The 25,711-nt window shown below is 43.4% G+C and overlaps 1 protein-coding gene across 1 annotated transcript in view; it reads right to left on the bottom strand.

Annotated features, from left to right (window-relative positions):
• Nucleotides 1-8,164: 8,164 nt before the first annotated feature.
• The window catches only part of HPRT1 (hypoxanthine phosphoribosyltransferase 1), a 34,175-nt gene continuing 16,628 nt past the window's right edge, over nucleotides 8,165-25,711 (bottom strand). The window contains exons 2-10 of the mRNA XM_031944976.1: nucleotides 24,056-24,162; nucleotides 22,661-22,844; nucleotides 15,386-16,468; nucleotides 14,084-14,149; nucleotides 12,783-12,800; nucleotides 10,194-10,276; nucleotides 9,736-9,782; nucleotides 9,492-9,568; nucleotides 8,165-9,038 (exon numbers count right to left, since the gene is read on the bottom strand). Of these exons, the coding sequence (XP_031800836.1) occupies nucleotides 8,991-9,038; nucleotides 9,492-9,568; nucleotides 9,736-9,782; nucleotides 10,194-10,276; nucleotides 12,783-12,800; nucleotides 14,084-14,149; nucleotides 15,386-16,468; nucleotides 22,661-22,844; nucleotides 24,056-24,162 (1,713 nt within the window). The 3' untranslated portion in view covers nucleotides 8,165-8,990. The remainder of the gene's footprint in view (nucleotides 9,039-9,491; nucleotides 9,569-9,735; nucleotides 9,783-10,193; nucleotides 10,277-12,782; nucleotides 12,801-14,083; nucleotides 14,150-15,385; nucleotides 16,469-22,660; nucleotides 22,845-24,055; nucleotides 24,163-25,711) is intronic.

The raw sequence follows: 25,711 nt of genomic DNA, 5'->3' as shown, positions 1-25,711 counted from the left end.
GTCCTTTGAAGAATGCATCAGTGTATATATCGAAGTCTCTGGGTGTCTTAGGAGCCCCCCTTTTTTCCTTCTCTGTATTCTTTATCTCTTGTGGGATGTAGTGGGACATTCTAAACAAGTCTTGTGTGGTCATTTCCTAAATAGATTTTCTTTATTACAATCTCTTTAGTGATAGAAAAAGAAAAAAAAAGTTAGAAAATTAGGAAAGTTCTCCATTTTTGCTATTGACTTCCCATTTTGGTTTTGGTTGTGCTCTGTGAACAACCTCACACAATCCTTTATACGTTTATAGTGTCCAGTGGATGCTGGATAGCCACCCAGATGTTATGACATGTTTCCCTCCTGCTCTAAGGGGACCTGTAGGATTATGGATGATGATCCGGTCCTTAAGAGTCCTAGGTTCCAATCAGGCCTGTGACATTTCAGGGTATTTTTTTTTGTTTGTTTTAGATTCAAATGGGATGTTCACCCAAGATGATGGCTGTCTCATAGCTTTGTATAAAGTTTATGGTAGAATTCTGAGGGATCTTGGGAGATCTGAGACTTTGTTTTACAGTGCAGACAATGGAGGGCTTAAGAAGGAAACGGATTTCATGATGTTCTTACCAGGATCCCGTACACTACTTATAGAGATGTCCCGTTTTTTCTTTGTTCACATGCCAGTTGCATCCTAGATCCGTTGCTGAGGAGACTTACTACACCTGTCCTGGGACCAGAGAAGGGGAATATCCACCAAGAGGAGGAATACCCACCAAGAAAAGGAATATCCACCCACCGAGAAAAGGAATATCCACCGAGAAAACCTTCAATAATTTTATGTCCTTTGTCATAATTACAAATCATGTCCATAGACTATAAGCTTTAAGAGGGCAGGCTTTCTTTTCTCTGAATTGTTAGTTTCTCATCCTTTTCTTGTTATCTCATGCTTGTGTGAACTCCTGTGTTGTTTCAACAGAATTTATCTTCTTGCTGCTACCCAACTTGCTGCTTTCCTCACCTTTCTCCTCCCCTGTCTGCAGCCCTGTGGGCTACCAAAGATGTACACCGGACCCCCCCGCCCCAATCATGTTCCATGAATAAAACTTTCTTTTTTAAAAGAACTTGGTATCTCGAAATGATTTCTTGAGGAGTAATCTGGGATCCAAGCCAAGAAGAATCGATTTATTTTCAGTTCTCTGCTCTAGGAGATGAGCTGCTTGGATGGTAGCTGTCCAGTTGATTAGATCACTAATCTAATCAATTAATCACTAACCAATCACTAATCCCAAATCCTGAGTCTGAGTTACTGGTAGTCTTGGCCACAAATTCTTCTGCAAAACAGCAGAATCTGAGTCTGCATCTAGTTGCATTTGAGCCTACAGCAGACCCTCAGTATCCAACCCTTCCCTCGATGGTAGAACACCTTGTTAGCCAGTTGATTGCAGTGATTGCAATTTTAAGGCAGACACTTGGGAGGGTATCTGGATTTGAACCACACCCATCATTTTTAGGGCTAGATCGGCTCTGCTTGCCTCCTTATTTGGCTCAGGCTTGTTTACCACAATGGTTCCTAAGCGCGAATTTTCTCAACCTCCCACCACCCCCCCACCCCCCACCCCCATTCCCCAACATTTATCTAGCTCTGCTTATAAGCCCCTCCCTACCAGAATCCTTTGGTGACTGATAGGTCCTTGTATACATACCCACAATTCTTCAATTCCATTTTTATAGGCACATCTACATACCAAAGATGTACACCGGACGCAAGGGGGCGCTCCAGTTATGGCCCAACAAAGGCTGATCCCCGTTCTGCCTGAGGGGGCCAGGCCGGGGACTATGAGGGACTCCTGTTTGGGGTGGGCCCCGAGGGAGGGGGATGACTAGTAGGGCAACTCGGTGAGTGAGCTTTGCTGAGTGGGAGGTGGGAAATACCCCTGCTGATTTACCTCCAAATTAAGAACCTTGCTCTAGATTCTAGAGACAGGGTCCTCAAACTACGACCTCGGGCCAGATGCTTATTCCCTCTCCCCCAGGGCTAGGAAGTTTCTTTATTTAAAGGCCCACAAAACAAAGTTTTTGTTTTTGACTATAGTCCGGCCCTCCAACAGTCTGAGGGAAAGTGAACTGGCCCCCTAGTTAAAAAGTTTGACGACCCCTGCACAACTGCAAATGTGACCAAGCTCATTTGGAAGGCAGCCCAAGAACAGGCCTGCTATTCAGTTGGGGGGTGGATGAGAAAAGTGTCCAAGAAAGATTTATCTTATGGAGTTCAAAACCACGAGGGAAGCTGCAGGGGTTCGCTCCTCACCGTCCTCCCCAGGAAGAGGCCCTCGAAATCCAGCTGGAGCAACGAGCTCCTCACCCGTCTTGGCCCACTCCAGGTCCAGGTGGGGAAAATCAGGCTTTTCCTCTAACTGCTCTTCTTGGGCCCCGTGGACTTTGGGGAGATGCCGGGAAGAAAGGGACTCCTGTTACATCCCGGCATTCAACGCACAACCATCGTGTTTGGAGGTTAAGCAAAAGAAAAGGCTCTTCCTTCTTCCTTCCCCTCTGACTCCCGGGGGAATGTTTTACCCATCTCCAATAGGAGGAAGACTTTAACCAGTAGAAGGAGACTTCTCTTTCTCTCTCTTTTTAATTTTTATTTCTGTAGGGTTAAACGGTTTATTTATTTTTTTATTAAAGCTTTTTCTTTTCCTCTTTTTTTGTTTTAAATTAAAGCTTTTTATTGACAAAACATATGCATGGGTAATTTTCCCAACATTAACCCTTGTAAAACCTTCTGTTTCAACTTTTCCCCTCCTTTCCCCCAGCCCCTTCCCCAGATGGCAGGGTGTCCCATACATATCAAATATGTTAAAATATATGTTCAATCCAATATATGGATACATATTTATACAGTGATCTTGCCGCACAAGAAATCCTGGATCAAGAAGGAAAAAAAAAAACTGGGAAAGAAAATAAGATGCAAGCAAACAACAACAGAGAGAGTGAGAATGCCATGTTGTGAACCACACTCGGTTCCCACAGGCCTCTCTGGGTGTACATGGCTCTCTTCATCACAGATCATTCATTGGAACTGCTCTGAATCCATTAAGCTTTTAATTTTTCAAAAGACACGCATAGATAATTCTTCAACATTCACCCTTGCAAAACCTTGTGTTCCGATCTTCTGAAATCCTGTTCCTTCGCTCTTCCTGCAAACCCTTCGGAAAGCTTTTGGAAAATGAACCCTGATGAAAAGGAACTTTAGCATGTAGTCAGTGCATAGGGAGGGGGAATCAGGCCACAAATAGGGATGGGGAAGCTGCTCAGTACCCAGAACTGAGAACCAACTCCCCCAAACTACTGCCCTATAGGGTTTCTTACCCAGGAGGCTGTGCCTTTTGATTAATTTGAATAATGTAATAATAAGCTTAACTTGCAACATAACATGAATTCATTGATGTTTTTAGTGTTTTAAAAATCTTATTGTCAGAAGGGAGCCATGGGCCTTCCCAAGTTGGGCCCCGGATAATTCCCCAAGTAGGATTTGAAGACCCTATAGAACCGGGCACCTCAGCTTTGATCCCATCATCCCCCAGGAGTTTCTGCTGCTCCTGCTTGATTCATTTTCCTGCTGCTTTGATACCCGGAAGGGAGTCCTGAGTGGGGAGTAGTTGTGGCCCGATTTCCTTCTTAGCTATGAGAAGTCACCCAAGCTCCCAATCTAGGTGTCCTCCATGTTTTATCAATTGTATTTCCCATCTTTATCGGCTCACGTTTGGCCCACTGCTGCCCGCTGCTTGGCTAGGCCCTCTTATTTTTATTTATTTCGTTTTGGGGTGTTTTGCTGAGGCAATTGGGCTTGAGTGACTTGTCCAGGATCACACAGCTGGCTAGGAAGTGTCTGAGGTGGGAGTGGAGGTCCTCCCCACTCCAGGGCCTGGTGCTCTATCCACTGCACCACCCAGCTGCCCTTTTCACTCCCTACTCCATTGAGCATTAAATCAATCTTCCTTAACCCCGGGTACCTTGGGTACTTCATCCCTCCCAATCAATAAACTCTGGTGTTTGCCCCCAGGATCCCAGAGAAAATCTGGCTTTGGGGGGAAAGCCCAGAACGTGGCCCCTTCTTAGATTTCCATTCCCTGATCGCGTCTGACTCCCCTGGCCCAGCGGCCTCCTGCTTGCTCCGGCGTCGGAGCCGGCTCCAGAATCTCGGCATTGTCCCTGCTCATCTCTGCCTCCTGTTCACCCAGGACCTCTGCTCTGAGACGACCCCCCAAAGGTTGGCTTCCTCTATTATATGATGGAACAGAGCCCTGACTTTCCCCGAGGGTCCCCGGCGCCTTTGAGATTTCCTTGTGGGTGAGCAGGTCCCCTGGAGGGCAATCACCCCGGAAAGAGTTTCTTCATTAAATTACTCTGGTGTGTCCACCTGAGGATGCGCCCTCCTCCCTCCCCCTCCCAGGGTCTGGAGGCTCAGGGCAGCTTCCCACTCCCCCCCGGGCCGCAAAGCAAGGCAGAATGCTACTTTGCGACAGGGATGTCAAAGGCCGGGGCAGCCGGGGCCAGCTCCCGTTGGGCATCCGGGTATCCGGTCATTTCCCCGCTCCAGGGCAGGCTGGCCCGAGCACGCGCTTAATAAACTGGTGAGCCAGCGATGATCGAATGGGTCAGTCCCAGCACGGGTTCCAAAAGCGCATGACATGAAGGAGGCTGGCGCCTCGCCCAACACACCCAAGTAGTGATGCTTATGTTTTTCCCCGGGGGGGGGGGGGGTCCGCGGAAAGTCCCCGTACCCCATATAAAGCGCCCAGAAGCGGGGCCTGTGGGTCTGGAAGCCTAGTGGTCAGGGTGATGCCCCCAGTTCCGTCATTTGCTGCCTGTGGCGCCTTGAGTGGCCCTTTCTGCTCGACGTGCCTCAGTCTCCTGCTCTATAAAATACGGGGATCGGAGTAGACGCCCCCCGAAATCTCTCGAACTCAGGCTTCCGAGGGGTAAAATGCAAGCGCACTTCTCCATCTTGGTCACCAGGTGGCAGGCCAGGACTAGAAATAGAAGGCTGGAAGTCTGTTTTTTGGCAGACGGCACCGGACAACAGGGGGCGCTCCGGCCGCCGGCCGACACGACGGAGCCGCGACCTGCCGCAGCGGGCGCGCCGCCGGAGAGCCCCGGGGAGATCGGGGGACCCTCTGGGGGTCCGGGAGGGCTTAGATGGGCGGCCGAGACCGAGGGGAGACTCGGCGAACTTCGGCGAACCTCGGCAAACCTCGGCGAGCCTCGGCGAGCGAGCGCATCCGGCCGGGATGAGCCGGGGAATCGGAGGCGGAGCGGGGCGGGGCGGTCTCGGTCTGCGACCCCGCGCTCGTCCCGAGCCCCCGCCGCTCGCCCACCATACGCGCCCATGAGCCCCTTCGCCTCCACTTCTCCCTCCTCGGGAGGACCCCGAGGATCCTCCTATATAATGAAGGGAAAAGGCTCCAGGCGGCCGCCCACGAGTCCTCCCCCTGCTTTTGGAAGCCGAGACCCTTAAGTCCGGGGCCTTCCCTACTCCCGTTCGGACACCAGGGGGCGCGCTTCGACTGGAAATAACCGTGCTTTGCCCCCGTGCAATGGCCGGCCCTAGCCAACAGGGGCGCTCCTCGACTAGAAATAATGGCCCGGGCGCTAAATGCTGGCCAATGAGCGGACGCGGCGGGGGCGGGCCGGACGGAGACGCAGGAAGAGACGCGGAGAGGCAGCCCTTACCGGAAGGCCCGCGACATTGGCGGCCGCTTCTCTTCCCTTCCCTGCGGTTTCGTCTTTAAAAGGCACCCGATCGCCTCCGGCTCCGGAGGGGAGATTGAGGCAGTGCCTTTGCCCAGCGTCCCTCACTTCAGTCCCATTCTCTCGCCTCCCTGCCGTCCCGGGCCCCTGAGAACGAAGGGCAAACAGCCCCTGGTCCAGCGCTGCTCCCCCGAGAGGGACGGAGTGACTTTCTGAGCCCCGGGCAGTCCCGTCCGCACACGGCGCACGCTGCCTCTTTTTGCCCTGGGTTTTCTCCTCCGGCACCTTAGCCCAACTCCCCCCTGGGTCCCTCGGTTCTTCCTGTGCACCTTTTCACCCCGGTCAGCCGGTCCCCGCTCGGTGGGCACCCAACACCTTGCTACGCCCATGGGGCCTTTCGGTGGGACCAAGGACTCGTCCTTCCATCACTGTTCTACTCTCCCCCTCCCCGAAGTGGAGCCAGTCGTTAGCTGCCGTTTGCCCTACACCGAGTATTTTAATCTCTCTGCCAATTTAGTGGGCACCGAGTCAATCTCAATTATTTCCCTGTTACTGATCTGGGGAGTGTTTTTATATGTGTAATAGTTTTCATTAAAAAAAAACAAAACACCTTTTTTATCCTTTGCTAACTTGGCTATATTTGTCCTTTGCTCATCTTTGGGAAAATAACTTAAGTCACCAATCTATTTACCAATTCTGAATATTTCTTGGTTATCTGCTTTACAGATTTTGATGTAAAACTGCTCCCCCTCCCAAAAAAAGAGCTTTCTCCTGTCAATAAAAAGTTTTTATGATTTAAAAAAAAAATGAAATTTAAAAAAAATTTAAAAATTAAAAGAAAAAGAAAAAAGAGCTTTCTCCTGTTAGGATTGTGCAACAGTATGATTTTGTTTTGTGCCCTCCTTGATCTTATGATTCTAAAGTTTGCTTTAAAACCAAAGCTGCAAAAGATACTTCTATTATTTTGACTAATTCGACTCCTCGCCTTCAAGTCGCGGCTTATTTTGTATCTCCCCTTCAACCATTTCATGAATGCTCATTAAAAATGTCATCTTCAAGCCTCTGACCCTACTTGATGATCACGTCCTGTGCTCTCACCTAGACTGCAGGGGAGAAGGCCGCTTTCTTGACCCCGGGCTAACCTGACAGCTCCTTCTCTTTTCTCTTATCTCCATGGGGGGGTCACAACCACTAACTGCTGAGCTCCCGATAAGATCTCATGGGGTTCAAAGGTCTGTAGATGTCGCAAAGCTCCTGGCAGCCCCAATCTTTCCCGGGTACTAGTCCCATATCCCAGTTCAGCCTCTTGCAGGTCCTTTATCACCTTGAGCCTGGCCAATAGCCTCCTCAAAAGGGTTTCCTGTCTCAAGTCTCTCCTTTCTTCAATATACCTCCCCCACATCCCCTCTTCCATTTTCTTATTTGTTGACTTGGATGTCTTTTTGCATCACATCGGGTGTTGGATCCTTTTGACCACTGGCTACTCCCCCACCCTTATTTGTACATTTTCTTCTCCCATCAGTTAAGAGAAATTGCAAGTTCTATCTCTTCTTTTTAGTTTCTACATTAATATCTTCCTTTTTACTCTCCCCAAACCATAATAGAACCCATCCATCCCCCTGGGGTTGTTTCTGTGATTTAGCTCTTTTAAAAATTTTGAAGACATTAAGGTCCTAAAGAACAGTGGGTCAAAGAAATGTTTTCCCAGATCTCTTTGGACTTAGGGGGACTTTTCCCCCTCTCCCCCATAACTGGTCTTTTCAGACACTTTAAAATCTTGTTTTCTATTAAGGTCCATTTGCCACCTTGCAAGGAAAGTTATAAGCCTAACCCTTTTTTTTTTTAACCTTTTGGAACAGTGCATTATTGCATTTGAACCGTTCTCTCAGATGCTCATATACCCCTTTCACCAAGAACATAATGTTCCAATTCTTGCAAAATATGCCATTGTTCTAGGCCGGACTCGGGCAGTTTCATAGTAATTAATGGGAAACTTTACCCAGCAATCCTTCTATACTAGGCATGTACCCACCTCCCACTCCCCAAAAAGAAAGAAATCGAGGGCTATAAATACTGTAATTCATGGCAACACTCCAGTAATGACCCAGAAACCAGCATTATGCCATGTCGATGTAATGGAAGACTAAGGAATGATGAATAAAGACTTTGGAATACATAAGATTTGTATGAACTACTAAGAGAGTGAAATAGGTGCTGAGAAAGATACAAAAAATGAGATTGCAAATGAAATGAAGTGATTCCTAAAGTAAAACTGAACAACTGAAATGGTCTTGGAGACACAGAGTGACTGTTGTACATACTGTCAGATGCCTTCACTCTAGTGGATGTTTTTGCTTAATTGTTTTTCATAAGGCAAGGTTCAGTCTGGAGGAAGGCGCTGAAATGTTTGATGTAAAAGACAAAAGTCAAAAAAATTTTTTTAAAGAGACAGCCTTTATTTGAAGCGTTTTGCATTATAGATTTCAAAAGTAAAATGTCCAGAATGTCAATTTATATTTAAAAGAAAACTACTTTTGACTGGCGAGCACAGAAAGGAAATAATCTGTAAGAGTGGGACAGACAGCTCAGCGAACTTTTTTTTTTTGGCTTTTCGTTCGTTTGCCCATCTCAGTAAAATTAACTCTTCGCTTCCATTTTAATTCCTGTTAACAACAACAATCAAAATTCTTGAAATAATAATGTAATTTCAGGAGATAGCTAGGGGTTTAGATAGGGTTCCATAAAATAATCAAACTTCTTGGATTCTGTAACAGAACTGGAACAGATATTGAAATTGACTGCTCCCTCTTTGACACCGAAAAGGTGTTAACTAACAATATTCAATCACTTCTCTGCATTTTCAGTAACATATAAAATTAAATTACCAATTTAAAAAATCAATATATCCTCTTTAAACATCTCTTACATTCACAATACTTTAACTATTTCAATTCAGTGTCGGTGTGGTTTAAGTAATTTCCCATTCGTAAGTCAAACAGCAATTCAAGCAATACAACCCACCCAGGGGTAGTGATAGTCTCTTTAGGTTTTGTAGTGCAAATGAAACAGCAATCAGAACTGCAGCAACTGTTTGACATTCCTAAAATATAAAACAGACAAGATACAGTACATGCAAAAAGCTCTAATAAGCAGATGGTCACAGGGCTGAAACATTGGACAAAGTTAGCTGGTGGTCCAGAGGTGAAGTTGATGGGTTTCCCCCAAGTGTTTCAAAGCTTCTCTGCACACCAAGTTGCATCTCATGCTTTGTACTTGTCTTTGCCAGTCTCACTAATGACACAGACATGCTGGAGAAAGAAAAGCCGGAAGGAGACATTAGGAAACAATGATCGATCTGAGAGGCGAGAATCAATTGCGCGTTCTAAGACGAAAGACAAGATTTATTTGCGTTTTATGTTCAACTTGGCTTTTTTCCCTCATCTCCTCCAACTCTTCACAAAGGTATCTGTGTGACTCTTGCCATCACAGAGTGGGATTTTGACATTTCCAGGGGGAATGAATGAAACCACTCTTTAAGTTTGGTTTCTCGTGGACAAATAACAAGAGAAAGCTGTTCAAGGGGCTCCGATCAGGGGGAACGTTCCCTATCCTGGTCAGGCGCCAAGCTCCAAGAAATGTCTGTTCTGGACAGGAGGCTTAATGTGCCCACTGGGAATTGCCAGACCGTTTAAATTACGAGGCGTAGAGAAGCAAAACGATTCTCTTTCTGAAATGTTATTAAAAACGAGAGCATTACTTACGTTCAAGTCCCTGAAGTATTCGTTGTAGTCAAGGGCATAGCCAACGACAAATTTGTCAGGAATTTCAAAGCCAACAACTGAAAAGAAATCACAATTTTCATCACCAAGATACAGAAAACGTAATGCTAAGGAACGAAATGCTCGCCAACACATCTTCCCGATGTAGTTTTAAACATCGATGTCATTTTATAGATTAACAAAATTTTAGGTTGAAATCCATGAAACTGAAAAGCAGGGTACTTACAGTCAGGTCTGTATCCTACACTTCGAGGGGTTCTTTTCACCAGCAAGCTGTTAAAAAAAAAAAAGAAAAGATAAAGGGAGATAAGTAAATGAAAAGCTGGAGAGGTTAAAAAATGGTGCAAGTGGAAGCTGAACCTTGGAAATCTGCTACGTGGCTCTGAGTGCCATCTTTCAAAATTCAGTCAAATTATGGAGGGTATGGGGAAGGGGACTACTATTATGAGGGAGGCACCTTCAGTCTACAAAGATGATTAAAGAAAAGGATAGCTGAGCAACAATTGTGTAGTCACAAAAAGCTCAGAGATGCTTTATCAGGTTGTGGCATACGAGACTTAAAGACTACTTCTTGAAAATTCAAAGGTTAAGAGAACCACTTACTATAAAAGCAATAGATGAACCAAGGGAGGACTTTTTTATGCACTTCAAATTAAAAACCTACTTATTATCAGGATGACATACCTGGCAACTTTCACCATCTTTGGATTATACTGCTTGACCAGGGAAAGCAAAGTCTGCATTGTTTTGCCAGTGTCAATTATGTCCTGAATGTGAAAAAAAAAGAATGTTAAAATGACAAAGGAAAGTATCACCTTCAAGTTCTCCAGAGCTCCTGCTTGTAGATAAGAAACAGCAATGGGGGAAAAAATGACCAAACTGTTAATTTTTCCTAACACAAGTGATAGATAACACGAGGCAATTGTTCTCATGCTATCTCCCTCAAGTTTTTTTGACACTCAGGACAGAGGCCAGGGAAGTGGGTCCTCAAGCCTTTGAATAGGATTTGGAGGAAGTCTGAAACTCAGTGCTACTGCACTCATGCAGACCTGTATTTCCTTATTTAAGATATCCAAAGCAGCAAGAAGAATCTCATAGCTCTGTCTCTCATGAATTTGAAAATGCTGAGTTTTTGCTGTGAGGTACAGATTATCGTATCAAAGCAGATGATTTTCATCTTTTTTTTGTTTGCTTTCCCCCCCATCATGGCTCTTCCCTTTTGTGATTTTTTTTTCACATGACTCCATATGGAACTGTGTTTAAAATGACTGTACATGTAGAACCTATAACAGATTTCTCACTGTCTTGGGGAGGGGAGAGAAAAAATTTGGAACCCCAAATCTTTTGAAAAAGGGAATGTTAAAAACGATCTTTACGTGACAGGAAAAATAGAATACTACTGAAAAGTCCAAAAGATATTTGTTCTTACCGATTACAGGATCAATAATTTCAAGTGGAAAAACCTTTGAGAAGTTGGCTTAGTTCAAACCGCTTAAGTAGAACTTAGAAAAGAGAAGCCCAGCTCAGCCCAGCCCCATCTCCCCCAGTGGCCACCAACCCAGGAAGTGACATTTCATTTTCTTCATAGAATAAAAAAAAATAGACAATTCTTGTTAGATTTAGTCTAAATTTTAGATTGATGTATGAATATCTTACTTCAAACCATCAGGGAATACTTTCAATCAGATTGGATCGATTTTCATGTTCAACAAAAACTGGCTATAAATGGTTCCAATTCCTTCCAACTTTTAAGACTGCTTCTAAACACAGCTGCAACTGAATCCCAACACTAGGAAATATGGCTACATCTCACATTCAAAACATAGCTAAGTTCCCATTTAAAAACAAATAGGGACACGTGCCTGAATCCCATGTATAACTTTATGTTCTTCCATTATACTAGTATCTCTTGGTAAGAAATAAACCAAGTGCACAGCCCTGAATACAGTTTCTTCAAAGAGCTGTTATTAAGTTGTCAAGGGGGGAGCATTTTAGTCAATAAAAAAAGTTCTGAGGCTGTACAAAGGACAGATTCCCAACATTGTGTGTGACATTTTGGACTCTTGATCTCCAAGTTGCAAATGTTTGTCCTCTCAAGGTGGTTCTGATCTAACAGCCACCAGTCAGTCGGTCATGGAGACACAGGCAAAAATGCCCAGAGAGCCAAGAGGCTGGGCCAAGCCCACCCTAGCTCTCGGGACTTTAGGTGATCCAACTGGCCACTAGGAACATTTGCTCCCTCGTCTGGAAGCGGAGGCTAATGATTCTTAGGGTATTTACCTCCCTTGTGAATCTGAGTTTTCTTAAGTTAGCAGCTGTAACTCCAGCTTGAGGGAGTTGAGTTAGTGAAAAGAAAGCCAGCTTCCAGAAGCCTGGAAAGGCCTGGAGGTCCTGCCTTGGACTAGCCTTGCCTTTGGAAGAGCCGCAAGGTTTGCCTTCGACTCTGTTAAGAGAAAGTTCCCTTTACCTGCATGTCCAATGAAACCACATTGGCTCATTCCCTATCTTTATAATTACAGTCATTGGAGTGAAGTGTCACAAATAAGGTTGAGCAGGGGAAGAAAATGACCCATTTTTGTTAAAAGGGACTTTGAAATGTTAACACTCATTGGGTATCTAAGTTCTTGAACATTACTGGTTTTTTTTTTTTTAATTATTATAGCTTTTTATTTTCAAAATATATGCAAAGGCAGTTTTCAACATTCACCCTTGCAAAACCTCGTGTTCCAAATTTTGCCCCCCCCCCCACTCCCAGATAGCAAATAATCCATTTTAGATTAAATATATACAATTCTTCTAAACATTTCCATATTTATCATGCTGCAGGAGAAAAATCAGATCAAAAGGGGAAAAAAAGGAAAGGAAAAAAAAGCAAGCAAACAGCAAAAGGTGAAAATACAAGAACATTTATGTTTTTAAAAAACCTCATTACTTCAAACTTAAACCACTTCAATGGGCCTCCTGATGAGATGCTCAGGTTCCAAGACTCCATTCTTATCCTATTTTTACCTCTAAAGATGTTTTAGGTATAAATGCCTCCAGAATCCTCTTCGGCCTTCTTGGCTTCTGCATTTCCACCCTGAGAAACCTCTCCTCCTTTGAGGTCCTCCCCATTGACCTCCCCCCCGCCCCCGCCCGGGCTAAGGAGCTTCCTCCCTTCCTCTTCAGTTCCCCTTTCTGCACTGCCTTCCCCCGTTTGCCCAGTGCTCAGCACAGTGACTATCCATTTAAATCAATCAACAGAAAAAATTCCAACAGTAACATAGTACTTACTTCAACAATCAGGACATTCTAGAACAAAGAAAAGAACAAGGTGAAAAACATTATGTTCAAGTCAGAAAACGAATGTTTTTGATTCCCAACCCCATCCCATGACTGAGGTAATAATGCTTCCCAAACTTTGAGCTAGAGGCCCACATGATAGTGGTGAGGAGGGGGTCGTAGTGACTTTGCAAGGGGAGCCTGCAACTTTATATGCAAATAAGCAAACATACCTTCAGGTAGACAGATTGCCTCACACATATATGTATTCATTTTCCCAATGATGCTGCCGTAATCAATAAGACATCCATTTCAAAGCACTACTGGATTCACGGGACCTTTTTCTCATCGAGCACCAAGTATTTCTTTTCCTCATCCATGGCTACTAACAGTACACTACTATTATGCAGGGATCTGTAAAGTTTCTTGCTGCTACAAGGGGTTCTCAAATTTGAAAAGCTCTATGGAACTGTACTTACAGAAACACTGTTTAAAAGAAGTGGCTCATTAGATAGAAATATTCAATGGAATGGAGTTGGAATAAGCTCTGGGGATCTGAGATACCCTTCTGGCTTTACATTTATGATTTCAAGTCCCTTCATCTCCCTAGGCCTCATTTTCCTTCCAGTAAAAGGAAGGGGTTAGACTAGGCCTTGGAAGGCTCTTCCATCTGTCTTAGCTACGATCCCGAGTCCAGGCCATGGAAAGTCAGGGTGGCAGTTTTGGGCCACAGACTAGTACTACATTTGGTGTCTGCTAATGTAATCTTGTACCTTCAAACAACTATTCCTGAGGAAAAATCATCACAGCATCATGTGGAGGATTTGAAGAGAGTGGAAAGACCGGATCAGGGAGATTAATTAGAAATCTGTTCCAATAATCTCAGCAAAAGGTGAGAAGGGTCACGAGTGCAGAGAAGCTTGATGGTGCTAAGAGATATTATAGAGATGGGATTGGCTGGGTGAGTGAAGGACAGGCCCAGCTTTGGGAGCATAGGGAACCAAAATGATAGGACTCCTCTTGAGAAAAATAGGGAGTTTAGGATGGAGTGGATTTGGGGGTCGAGAGAGAAAATTTTGAGCACCAAGTTCTCGATCCTAAAGGTGGGTGGGTAAACATCATTTAAAATATGTTTATTCCAAATTCTGGTGTGGGCTTAAGCTTATATGCCCCCATATATTGGAGAGTAAAACACTAGATGTTTTCTAATAGGCTACTAAGACTCCACAGCATCTGAAGAAAGCCACGGTAGCACAAATTACAATGAATCTGTGAACACGTGATGCTCTTTCCTTATAATCCACTATACAAACCTTTCCAGTTAAAGTTGAGAGATCATCTCCACCAATCACTTTTATGTCTCCAGTAGACTGGTCATTCTGTTTGGAAAGAAAAGGGTATTTACAACATTCCAAGAACCAATGAGAAAGTTGCACAAGTTAGCTGTTTGGGACGTTACTCTGTCTAGTTGTATATAGTTACAACTAGGAAGAAGAGCGAGGAGGGGGATACAAATCGTACAAGTTGTAACTGGAGAGGCAAAGGAAATATTCCTCAGTTCTCGGGGAGTTGGCAGGAAGGTGGAAATAAGAACATAGGAGTGGGAAAATGCTAGCGAGGAACCTTGGCTTGGGAAGGGGTGGGCCCGGGCGTTCAGCACTCTGCTAAGCTGCTAGATATCTTAAACTCTTTCTTGCTAAGCAAAAGGATCTCAATTCGGTATTTAGGGGGTCATTTTTTCCCCCTGGGATAGGTAGCCCCACTTTTTAATGGAAGTCTAGGGATAAATAAGATTCTTAAATGCAGGGAGAGATGAAATTTTAAAAAGTAAGTCTGTAAAGAGCTGCTCTTTGCAGCCAGGGTTAACTAAATAAGGCAAAAAATACCTAATTGGTTCTTTTTTTTTTTTTTTTTTTTTTAAAGCTCATTAGAGTAGTGAAGAGAGGGTTAGCCTTGGAATAAAAAAAAAATAACAAACCCCAGTCCTGCCTCTGATAGATACTGGCTGGTGACAAGCAAATCACTTAAGAGCATCAGGCAACTCTTGAAGTCTAGAGACCGTTACAGTTGAGTTGCTGATGAGCTGCAATCAATGGAAGCAGTTCTCATCCTGATGGAAATCAGGTTGAAGAGACCCCTCCCCAGTTTTATCAAAATCCTGCATTTATTTCCTTTCTATTATTTCTCCCTCATCTCCCTTTGTTTGGCTACTGTTACTACTCTCTCCCATAATATCATTCCCAATAGAAGGTCCCAATAAATGAATCCAAGGGAAGAGCTGCATTGTTAAAAAAAAAAAAAAACCCTAACGGATGACACATTCTTAGCAAGGTAATTTGAATGACATCTCTAAGGCTTGGCAGGGAAAACGTTCTTACTCTACATTAATAAAAAGGACAGCCAAATAGCAACTATTACAGCAATGTAATCGTGGACAAATTGGAACAAAGTTAAGATTTTTAAAGAGATTTCAATCGACTGAGATGGTGACTAGCCTCTGGATTGGACATCCCAAAGCAATTCTTTAACGTTGTGGAATTGGCCTTTTACTTTAGGGAAAGAATAAACTAGTGTTTTTTTTGTTTTTGTTTTGTTTTTTTTTTTTCTGTGCTTGCCTGAATCTCTTTAACATCCTCAGGAGAGCTAGCTTCTTGAGGACTTGGGGAAACCTTCTCCTCAGTGTCAAAGGACTCCTGGCTTTTTGATTTGGGGGTGACCGGCTCAGAATCTGTTGTCTCCTCTTCTAAATTGGGCATTTCTCCATTCTGTGCAGGACTATCAGGATTAGACTTATTTTCGAGAGGATTATTATTTTCAATATCTTCTTCCTCTTCCTCTTCCTCCTCTTCCTCTTCCTCTTCTTCTTCCTCTTCCTCCTCCTCCTCTTCTTCCTCTTCCTCTTCTTCTTCCTCCTCCTCCTCCTCTTCTTCCTCCTCTTCTTCCTCTTCCTCTTCCTCCTCTTCTTCCTCCTCTTCCTCTTCCTCCTCCTCTTCCTCCTCTTCAATCTCCTCTACCTCCTCCTCATCCTCCACCTCTACCTCCTCTTCATCCTCATCTACCTCTTCTATCTCCTCCTCCTCCTCTGCCTCATCATCATCTTCCTCCTCCTCTTCTTCCTCCTCCTCCTCTTCCTCCTCCTCTTCCTCCTCCTCCTCAGACAGTTTTACCTTTTTCGGGGGAATCTTGTCATCGGCTTCAGAAGCGGCGCGCTTGGCAGGCAGATTCACAACCTTCACGTTATTTTCTTCGACGTCTTCCTCCAGCGCAACCAGATGCTGGCCGCTGACATACACGGGCCCGGAACCGCATTTTAGACGCAAGACGACCGGAGGGGTGATCTCAAAGCCACCAAGAGAGACCGTGGGCTGCACAGACAGTTTCAGCGAGGCCAGAGTGACGGTAGTCGGGCTGCCTTCGAAATTGAGGGCCTCGGCTTCGACGACGTGCAGCTCGTCCTTGGCGCTGGCTCCCAAGCTCACCGTTTTCAGGGAAAGCTGGTGCTCGGTCTGCTCGTTCCCCACCTTGAAATGGAAATCTTTGTCTGCCTTGAGCTCACACCCGAAGAGGAAGCTCTGCGCCCGGATGTGGTTCACATCCATATCCGTGTTGTCAGTGGGGCAGTTGTACGAAATGCAGCGAGAAATGGGGGTGCTGGAATGGGCAACGGGTGGCTGCTGGGCTCTGTCTTCCGTGGGGTTCTGCTCAGAACAGAATCACACAGAGGAAAAAAAGCAGGAAAGTATATTCTTTCAAGCCATTAGGAAAGTGCTTTCCAATTATCCTCAGTCTACCTGTTTACTCGCTGGCACACAGCGAGTAAACTCCCCTGTATCCAGCTAGTCGGAGATGCAAACGTCTCCTCCTCCACCTTTCCTACCCCTCGACCACATCCTATACACGTACAAAAATGTCTACAGAGCATATACCTCGGGGAACCGTGGTTCTGTCAGCGCGGGCCCCTCCTTCCCACTGACACAGACCGTGACCCTTCTATAGTTTCAGAGGGTCCTGAAGAGTTGCTGTGACCAAAAAAATTCATCTCTATGTGGCCAGCCTGGTGGTAGAAGCCTTTCCATACTTAGTCAGCCTAGGTTCAGGACAGTGTATATCACCAACCCGGCCTATCCCCAAAGCCTTTCCAGCTCCCTAGAACCCTGCTAGGGTTCGAAGAGCTGTGGCTCAGCCCCCAAGAAGCTAAGTTCAGCTTTGTGTTATAATATAGACCTGACTGGAGCATGTGTACTTAGAGCTCTGTCATATACATGCACACGCACACACACGTATCATGCGGATACACGTGTGTACAACACAGATGCCACACAAATACACACACCGGCACGTGTGCGCGTTGTGTGTATGTGTGCACACGGGCATACACACATTCGAACCATGCGCCCTTCCCTCCCTTCCAATCTTAGGAAAGAGATATGAGAAGATCAATCCGAGCTTTAGCATTTTGGAACTCCAAGGGGCTTAGTCATCATATGGGAGAGCACAAATCTCCATGAAGCACTTGTTAGGTGCCGGGCACTATGCTGGCATTTAATACCGCATGGTACCCTCACGGCCCGGAGGAGATGATGTTATTTTTGTCTTTGATAATGTTGTTATTAACTAACTGCTACTCTGGGACACATACTCTTCAGAGTTGTTTAGGCTGTGGAACCCTTTGTTCTTTTCTTTTTGGGAAATGCTAGGATCCTGGGTTGGGGCCAGGGCTTAATGGTGAAGGCACAAATTAGACCCATTCACCACAACTACTTTCTTTCCTGGCATCTTTATTGAATCCTGAGAAAACTGAATTCCTCAGACCACAAGCTGAAAAACTACCAACTCCAGCTCCAAAGCAATGAATAGGTCTGCCCAAGTAATTGGGAAAGGGCCATGCCCCATCTTTGGTGGGGGGGAGGGGGAAGACACTGGTCTTTGAGCTGGTTTGGAGCAAGTTTCCCGATTACCACCACAGGTATGCCTTATTCCCATTCCTAATTATTTAAATTGGGTGGATTTTTGCAGTCTGCCCTTTGGTGCAGACATGAATTCTATTTGCTTTTTATATGTTTATAAAAGCTAAGCTTTAAGCAATTCGAATGTCAAGATGTACAGCCAATTTTTATCAGTTACTGACTACAGACACATGCACACAAAGGTCAAGCTGAAGCTACAACATAAAGGACTAGAAGAAAACACACAGCGAGCTACGATTCTCTTTTCCTGTTCTGGTAAGATCACAATCTGAGATACTGTGTTCAGGTCTGAAGTGCCATGTTTTAGGAAGGACCTTGCCAAGCTGAAGCATCTCCAGAATAGGGTGACCGGGAGGCTAGGGAACTGAAAGTCATGTGACACAAAGATCAATCGAAAGACCTAGGGATGTACAGCCTGGGAAGAGAAGACTTGGGGGTAGGGGGGGAGAGGAGGTTGGATGGTTTGAAACATTTAAAAGGCTATTATGGGGAAGACCGATTCGACTTAATAGTCCCCAGAAGGCAGAACCAGCAGCAGCAGGTAAAGGTTGCAGAGAGGCAGATTTGGGCTCAATGTAAGAAAAAACTTCCTAGCTCAGAGCAGTTCCAAAATGGAATGGATCTCCTTGGGAGGTAGTAGGGTCCCCATCGCTGGAGCTCTTCAAGTGGAAGTTGATGACCACTCATTCAGACATGAATTGGAAGAGATGACCTCTCCGGTCCTTTCCAACTCTCAGATTCTTGTAGTTTTTCTAATTATCGTTAGCCATCAAATGGCAACTTTATATTGATGTTTGCATGTATGAAATGACCTTTGAAAACATCCACATCAGCAGAGTTCTTCAATGCTTCACTGCGGCACAGGGGTGGTAGTAGGAGCTCAAGTTCTGGCAGGTTCTACTATGCTGTAAAGGCTTTGAATAGGTCTTGGCAACAGACCAAGTCTGCTTTCCAAGGATCGGCCTAGCTAATTATGAAGAAGCTCATCACCGGCAAGTTAGCCACTTGGTAACGAATTCTTTGGCCATGGCAACTCAGAACAAAGAAAAATACAAAATGGCCAGTGTTTCTCTTTCTTCTACTGGACTGATGAAGATCAAGCGGTAGAGAAGGGGGCAGGGGATGATATATATGAAGCTAAAGATTAAGGTGAAACACAGGGACAGGTTGAAATACAATTCTTCGTTTCCCTCGTACTTCTTTGTCTATGGACGTTTGTTGATGCCTGTCAAGTTTCTAAACCAACTAATCGGCCTCAGGTGCTCTAAATGTGAGATCTTTATCCGGGCAATGAAGGGACATTTACTAGAAGAATGAAAATCCTGTCGATCTTGAATTCTTGCTATAAATGAACCCAGAAGAGAAGAGGAAGCTGCAGTCTATTACCAGCCAAGAATTGTGGAGAAGTGGTATAAAGGAAGTCACCAGAGAGATGTAGAACTGGAAAGGAAGGTGGGTCAGTCATGTAGTGAGAGCAAGGGACAACAGATGGACAAGCCGTCCGCTCCAACGGTATCCGTGCGTTGTCAAGAGATCTAGAGGAAGGCTCCTATCCCAGCACGTTGGGTGGACTCCCTGTGGAGGATCTACAGGAGGACATGGACAAGAGGCACACAGGATAAGAAGGCGTGATTGGTGTTGCAGATCTGCATCGCTGGAAGGAACGCCCGTATATCAAGGAGATCACAGATCTATCCAAGTGCCTATAAAGTCATTTTAATCTTGAAACAGGAAGCAGCTGCTTATTCATGACCCTTAGCAAGTGAGTGTCACTGAAGATTGACGGTTGTGACTTGGCTGTAATGAATGAGGAATGCTGCTGGAAGAGGCGAAAATGAATAGCTGGTTTTCAAGCAGAAGTCTCTACTAATATGGAATGAAGAAAGAAATAGGGCACGAGCCCCAAGGGAGGCGTGAACATTTGTCAACAGATCATAATTCTTAAGTTTCCCATGTAGTGTGAGATTTCAAAGTCTTCACAGATTTTTTTTTTAATGGGAAAGAAGAAATTGGGGCAGAAGGGAGGGAGAGACAGGAGAAAATAGCAATATCAGAAAGGAATACATTTTGTTTTTAAAGGAGAGGCGTTTAGAACACACTTTCTTTAACACTACTCATGACCAGACTAATCCTATTTTAGGCACATAGCAGATCATTTAAACTTTCCCTTTGGTTATTGACTATGACACAAAAATGGCAAATGCCTGTCACCCTTACCTGTCATGACTTAAGAACAGAGATCTGGGACAAAATTCTTACACTGTTCAAACTTTATTGCCCTTCCAAGATACTTTAACAAAAAATGTATTAGAGAGTGTGAAATGAAATCAAAACTGAACAGGGAATCACATTTGCACAAACGATGCATCAGTAGTGGGTTGGGGTTTTTTTTTTTTTATTGCATGCCAGAAAATTTAATAGTTTATAGAAAGTTTCAAGATTAGTATAGATTAGCTATTTTTCTGTTTTAAATTCACTGTTTTAAAATAACTTTAAAACAAGTGCTTACAGATCAGCATGTGAATTCATTTTATCCTCCTCCCATTAATATTAGCTGATCCCATAAACAATTTTAATCTCCACTTTATGGATTTAAGAAATTAAGCTTCCAATTTTTAGAACTTTCCACTGGCTTTCCATGTGTATACTTGAAAGGCACTCTTTTGTGATTCCCTGCCCTCCTCCCAATTTTTTTTAAAAATCATTTCTTGAAACAAACGTTTTTTAACAACAGATTTTAAAAAATAGTTGTAAGTTAAAAGATCCACATGGATAGCCACAAGACAGAAATTAGTTATTAGGATTCAAAAAAAAAAAAAAAAAAAAAAAAAAGAAAGAAAGAATTTGCTTCCACTACAATGTTATGCGCCTCAATGTGATGCGGTAGGCACCCTGGATTTTCTAAGACTATACCAATGGAGCGTTTGCTCCACCAGGTCCTACCAAGCTGGAAAGGCTTCAAATACAGGCTCTGTGATGTCTGTTGTTTGAAGAACACCCCAAGTTTGGAGAGGGCATAAAGGGAACAAATGACATTTTTAGCTAGAGCAACTCTCTGCCAACCAAATTAATAAAGTTACAGAGGGGTTAAGATCTGTATCGATGGAGAGGATTATCCATTCTAATGGAATTACAGATCCTTAAAAATCTTCCAGAATTTTGACCAGCAGGGGAACATTTTTAAGAATTTGATTTTTTCCCCCGTTTATAATTTTTAAGAAAATATTGTTCAGGATTTACTCCAATTTCTTAAATAAAAATCAGAGTAGAAAAATCTGCTTCTCTATTTTACATAATCAAAAAAGTAGACATTTTACAACTGCTAGCTTTTTATTAAAGTTTACCTTGATAATTCCTTAGGATCTAAAAACAACCTAAATAACTTTGAATAAAAATCTTAAAAGCAGAATAAAATTGTTAAATATGCCCATGCCCTTCCTTGAAGTATAGCTACTAAAAGCAGTAGAGAAGAATATTTAATTCTTAACACTTTTTAGTTCAAAACAAACAGATTTCATTCACTGCAATTATTTCTTCTACTCATATCTGCTTTCTTAAAGGAAAAGTTCTCTGTCCAATTTCCTAGGCATATGAGTTTTGGTCATTAAAAAAAATTAATCGCCAATGTTCTCAGGTGGCTAGTGGAAGAGGAATGGACCCGCTCCTAATGGAGACATTGCAACAAGTTTTAGCTTGCAAACAGCTGCAACCTCAAGGTCAGTCAGCCTTGCCACCAACAGCTGTGCCCAGTGAGCGAGGGCCATTGTTGTTTTGCTTGCTCACCAAAAAAAATTAATGAATGAGCCTTACTTCGTGCAAAGATTCTCAAATTTTGTGTGCAGTTAAACAAATGTGCAAGTGAGACATCTGGCATGTTACAAGAAGCTTTAGGGATGGAAGAACGTCTGGTCGGAGCTTGAGCTGGCACCAAAACTTTCAAGATGGTGGTGGGGGAAGACAACATCCACACTAAATGGTCTGGTCTATTGCCAATAGAGATAAGTAGCAAAGGATTAATTCTTTCAGACAAGCAAACCATTGTGTGAATGAGGCCGACTCCCGCACCCCAGTTTAAATCGAAAGACAAAGCATTTTCAAAGAAAATCCCCACATGAGGAATTTTCTATGAAAACTATGGCATCCCTTCTGAGGAAAGAACAGAAATGGCGAATATGACATTGTATTTTGATCTTTTGAGGGAAATGAGACAAAATGACAGACTTATTGAGGAAGAAAGTAATCATGATGGAAATAAAGAGTGTTTCCAGCATGATTTGGGGAAAAAAAGGTGTATAATTCCACAGTGGAAAATGACGAAAGTCCCAAGACCCCCAAAAGCATACATATTTAATCACAAATGGACACAGCGCTCTCACTGTTTGTGGACAATTCATGTCATAACACTTAGTCAATTACTTCTGTAGAAATTCAGAAGCAATAGAAGACTTCTGTTTTAACAAAACAAAAACAGAATCTCATTGGTTTGTAGCAATTGCTCAGACTCAGAAGTCATTCCTTGGGAAACAGGTTTTTAATCAAAAATTCTATTATGTGACCTACCTTCTTCAGACTTGGCTCCAAGTAGCCACTGGTTTTTTCTTAAAACCAAATCTATCCTCTCGGGACAAAAACTTACCTCAAATGCAGGCCGACATGTTACAAGCGCCAAAGGTAGTTTGGAAAAGGAACTGCTAACATCACAACTTATTTAAATTCACATAATATAAATTTAAATTTACTTTTGTCTTAAAAGCACACTAAATAAAAATTGAAAACCATAGAATTTAGTGCTTCAGAGAACCAATGGCTCAGGCTTTACAGAAAATGGACAGAAAACCTTCAATTCTCATGTAAAAACCCATTCCTAACACTCCTTCCATAGGAGACTCTTCAATCACTTTAAACAACCTTGAATATACTTACGCAGTAGCTCTTCAGTCTGATAAAATCTACCGTCATAGGAATTGATTTGTCACTATTCCTGTTCAGTGCCTTGATATAATCCAGCAAATCAGCAAAGAACTTGTAGCCACCTTTGAGGACACAGAGAGCAACAATATGGTGGCCTCCCATCTCCTTCATCACATCTCGTGCCAGACGTTCAGTCCTAATTGGGGAAAAAAAAAAACACAAAAAACCCCAAACCAAGATTTTAACAGAATGTGTTTAATATTGAACACTCCTTCTTTGAGTTCAGTTCCTCCCTGAACTCAAGCCTTGAACTGTATTCATCTACCCTACTCCCTCACTGCCTCCTAAAAGAGTTGATTTTATAGAGGTAAAAAATTTCATTCAAAAATCCAGCACACAGTGGAGACAGATACAGTACCCACCAGTGATGAGTTTCTTCAGTGCACCTCGTTACACAGAAGATATGTACAACCTCATTTGGTCACTTGTACTTCAGCCCCATTGACTTTCTCAGTAATGGGAAGGCCAATAATATAACAGAAGTGTTCTCCATATTCTCTATTCTCTAGCATCTGACTCGGGGTTCCATTTCTCTCTATAATACTCATTACTAGAGAGCTCCATTATCCAATAAAGTTTTTTAATTTAAAGACCGTTTCCTTGATACTTTTGTTTTTCTCAGTTATTTTCCACTCCCAATTCCCCGCCCTCCCACATTAAGCAAAGGCAATGATCCTATCTGATGGTGTATAGACAATATAGCTGTAGTCCATTGTCTCACTCTTCTATTGTTTGTTTCACCATTAGCCTTTAGGAATGGAAGAGTAGTGGTTCTAGGTTTTTGTGAAGAGGATTTTAAAGCATGGAGAACAATGAGCAAGGCAGCAGAACAGTGGCAAGAGAACTGGACCCAGAATCAAATGGCCAGGGCTCCAATCTCCACTGTTAAAATTTCTCTGGGTTCCAAACGATCAGAAAGTCAAAGCTGGAATGACCGGTTTGTCCAATCTTCATTTTAGAGATGACAAGACAAAGGACCATACAGGTTCTATATCTTGTCTGTTATCACAGAGCTGACAAAGTGTCAGGTTTTGAACCCAGATCTTCAGTATTCTGTATTCAAATTCAATTCTGTTAACTCATTGCACCACTTTCCTGATAAGAGATTGGTTTTAAAGCAAGACCATCAAGACCAATGTCCTATTTAAATTCGATATGTCTTTAAAAGTTGCACAAATCAAGTTTTCAAATCTTTTACATACATTAATAACCAACATTTTCAAAATCACATTTGTTTTGTAATTAAAAAATAAATTACTCATTGTTGGAAAAATCACCCATGCATATGCTTTGTAAATAAAAAGTTTTAATTAAAAAAATAATAATAAATGACTGTGTGTCACTGACCTGTCCATGATAAGCCCATGAGGAATGAATACTTTCTCCAAATCTTGGGCATAATGCTTAGGGATGCAAAACAAGTCCAGGTCATAGCCTGGTTCATCATCATCAATCTGAAAAAAGAAAGTTTCACATAAAGTAAAAGAAGTTGGAGAGAAATAGCACAAGCTGTTGACCTTGATCCGGGAACATCAAGTCTTAGGCCAATAGTTGCATGTCAAGCCACAAGATTAACAAGGGACTGTGGCCCTACAAGGTCCTAACATCAATCTACAGATAAATATCTATAAAGAAGTACAGTGGAAGCCTGAGCCTAAATTCCAATCACCTGACATACACAGCTAAACCATCTGCTAAACATTCATTTTGCCCCTAACTGAGTCCTCTGGGTAACTTGGAAAGAATGGGGCTCACAAAGTCACTGTCCCAAAACAATGAAAAACAAATTATAAAGAACAAGTTGCGCCTTTAAAAAACAGGCTTTTCTCCTCCATGGAGTCAGGGGGTGTAGAACATTACCCCCCCCCCAACATCTGATCAGCCTTGCTAAAAATAAATTTCTTCCCCCTTTAAAAAAAAGGCTCTGGTCTACAAGAAGGTTCTCTGGGAGGGGAAATGATACAGAGGAAAGGAAATTTAGATGGTATTAAAATCAAATCTTGATCCCATTTGGTTACCTTTTCACAAAATCCCCAAATGCTAAACATGACTTTCTCCATGTCCCTGGTCTGGGGCTCCTGGGCCCTATGCTTCTGCCAATAATATCAACCGGGGCCAAAGGCTCCCTTTAATTCTGAAACAGGAAGGGCAGAGCTTTTCTTGGAAGGTACAAGGTTGGGGAAGTAAGGGGCCATGAGTGATTGGCTGCAGAGCACTAGCAGGAAATTGGGAAACTGCATCTTGAGCTAACAAGATCGCAGAATCTGTCTCTGAAGAGATCTCATGGGCCATCCTGTCCAAGTGAAACAAGAGGCCACTCTTTAACATACCCAAGAAGTAATGATCATCTAGTCTCTGAAGATCTTTACCAAAGGGAAAATCATCATCTTCCCAGTTAGTCCCTTCCATTTTTGGAAAGCTGTGTTAATAAATTTCCTCCAACTTCAACTTTAAATCTGCCTCTTTTTGCAACTTAGGCATATAAATCTGGAGCTGGAAGGGCCCTCAGAGGCCATTTGCTTCAAACCCACTAATGACACTGCCCAGAACCGCATGCACACCCTTTTTCACTTCCCTGGGACTACTCCAGTAGTCTGTCTTGTCTCCTCTCCCCATTCAGCTGGCAAATTCATTTTCCTAAACCCCAGATCCACCCACGTTATACTACCCTCACCCTTCAAAAAAAACTCCAGTGACTCCCTAACACTTCCAGGATCAAATATAAAATTCTGTTTGGTATTCAAAATCCTTGACACTGCAACCTGGCCCCTTCTAACCATAAGGTCTTCTTATAGTTTTGTGGTTTTTGGCCAGGCAATTGAGGGTAAGTGACTTGGCCAGGGGCACATAACTAGGAAGAGTTAAGTGTCTCAGGCTGCATTTGAACTCTGGTCCTCCTGACTTCTATGCAGGTCCGGTGCTCTCTCCACTGTAACACCCTCTAGTCACCCTTTTGACCATGCATTTTTACCAGCTATCCCTTATGCCTAGAAGGTTCTCCCT

This window comes from Sarcophilus harrisii, chromosome X, assembly GCF_902635505.1.
Source record: "Sarcophilus harrisii chromosome X, mSarHar1.11, whole genome shotgun sequence".
In the NCBI taxonomy this organism is placed as follows: domain Eukaryota; kingdom Metazoa; phylum Chordata; class Mammalia; order Dasyuromorphia; family Dasyuridae; genus Sarcophilus; species Sarcophilus harrisii.
This window is presented reverse-complemented; position numbering and strand designations above follow the sequence as displayed.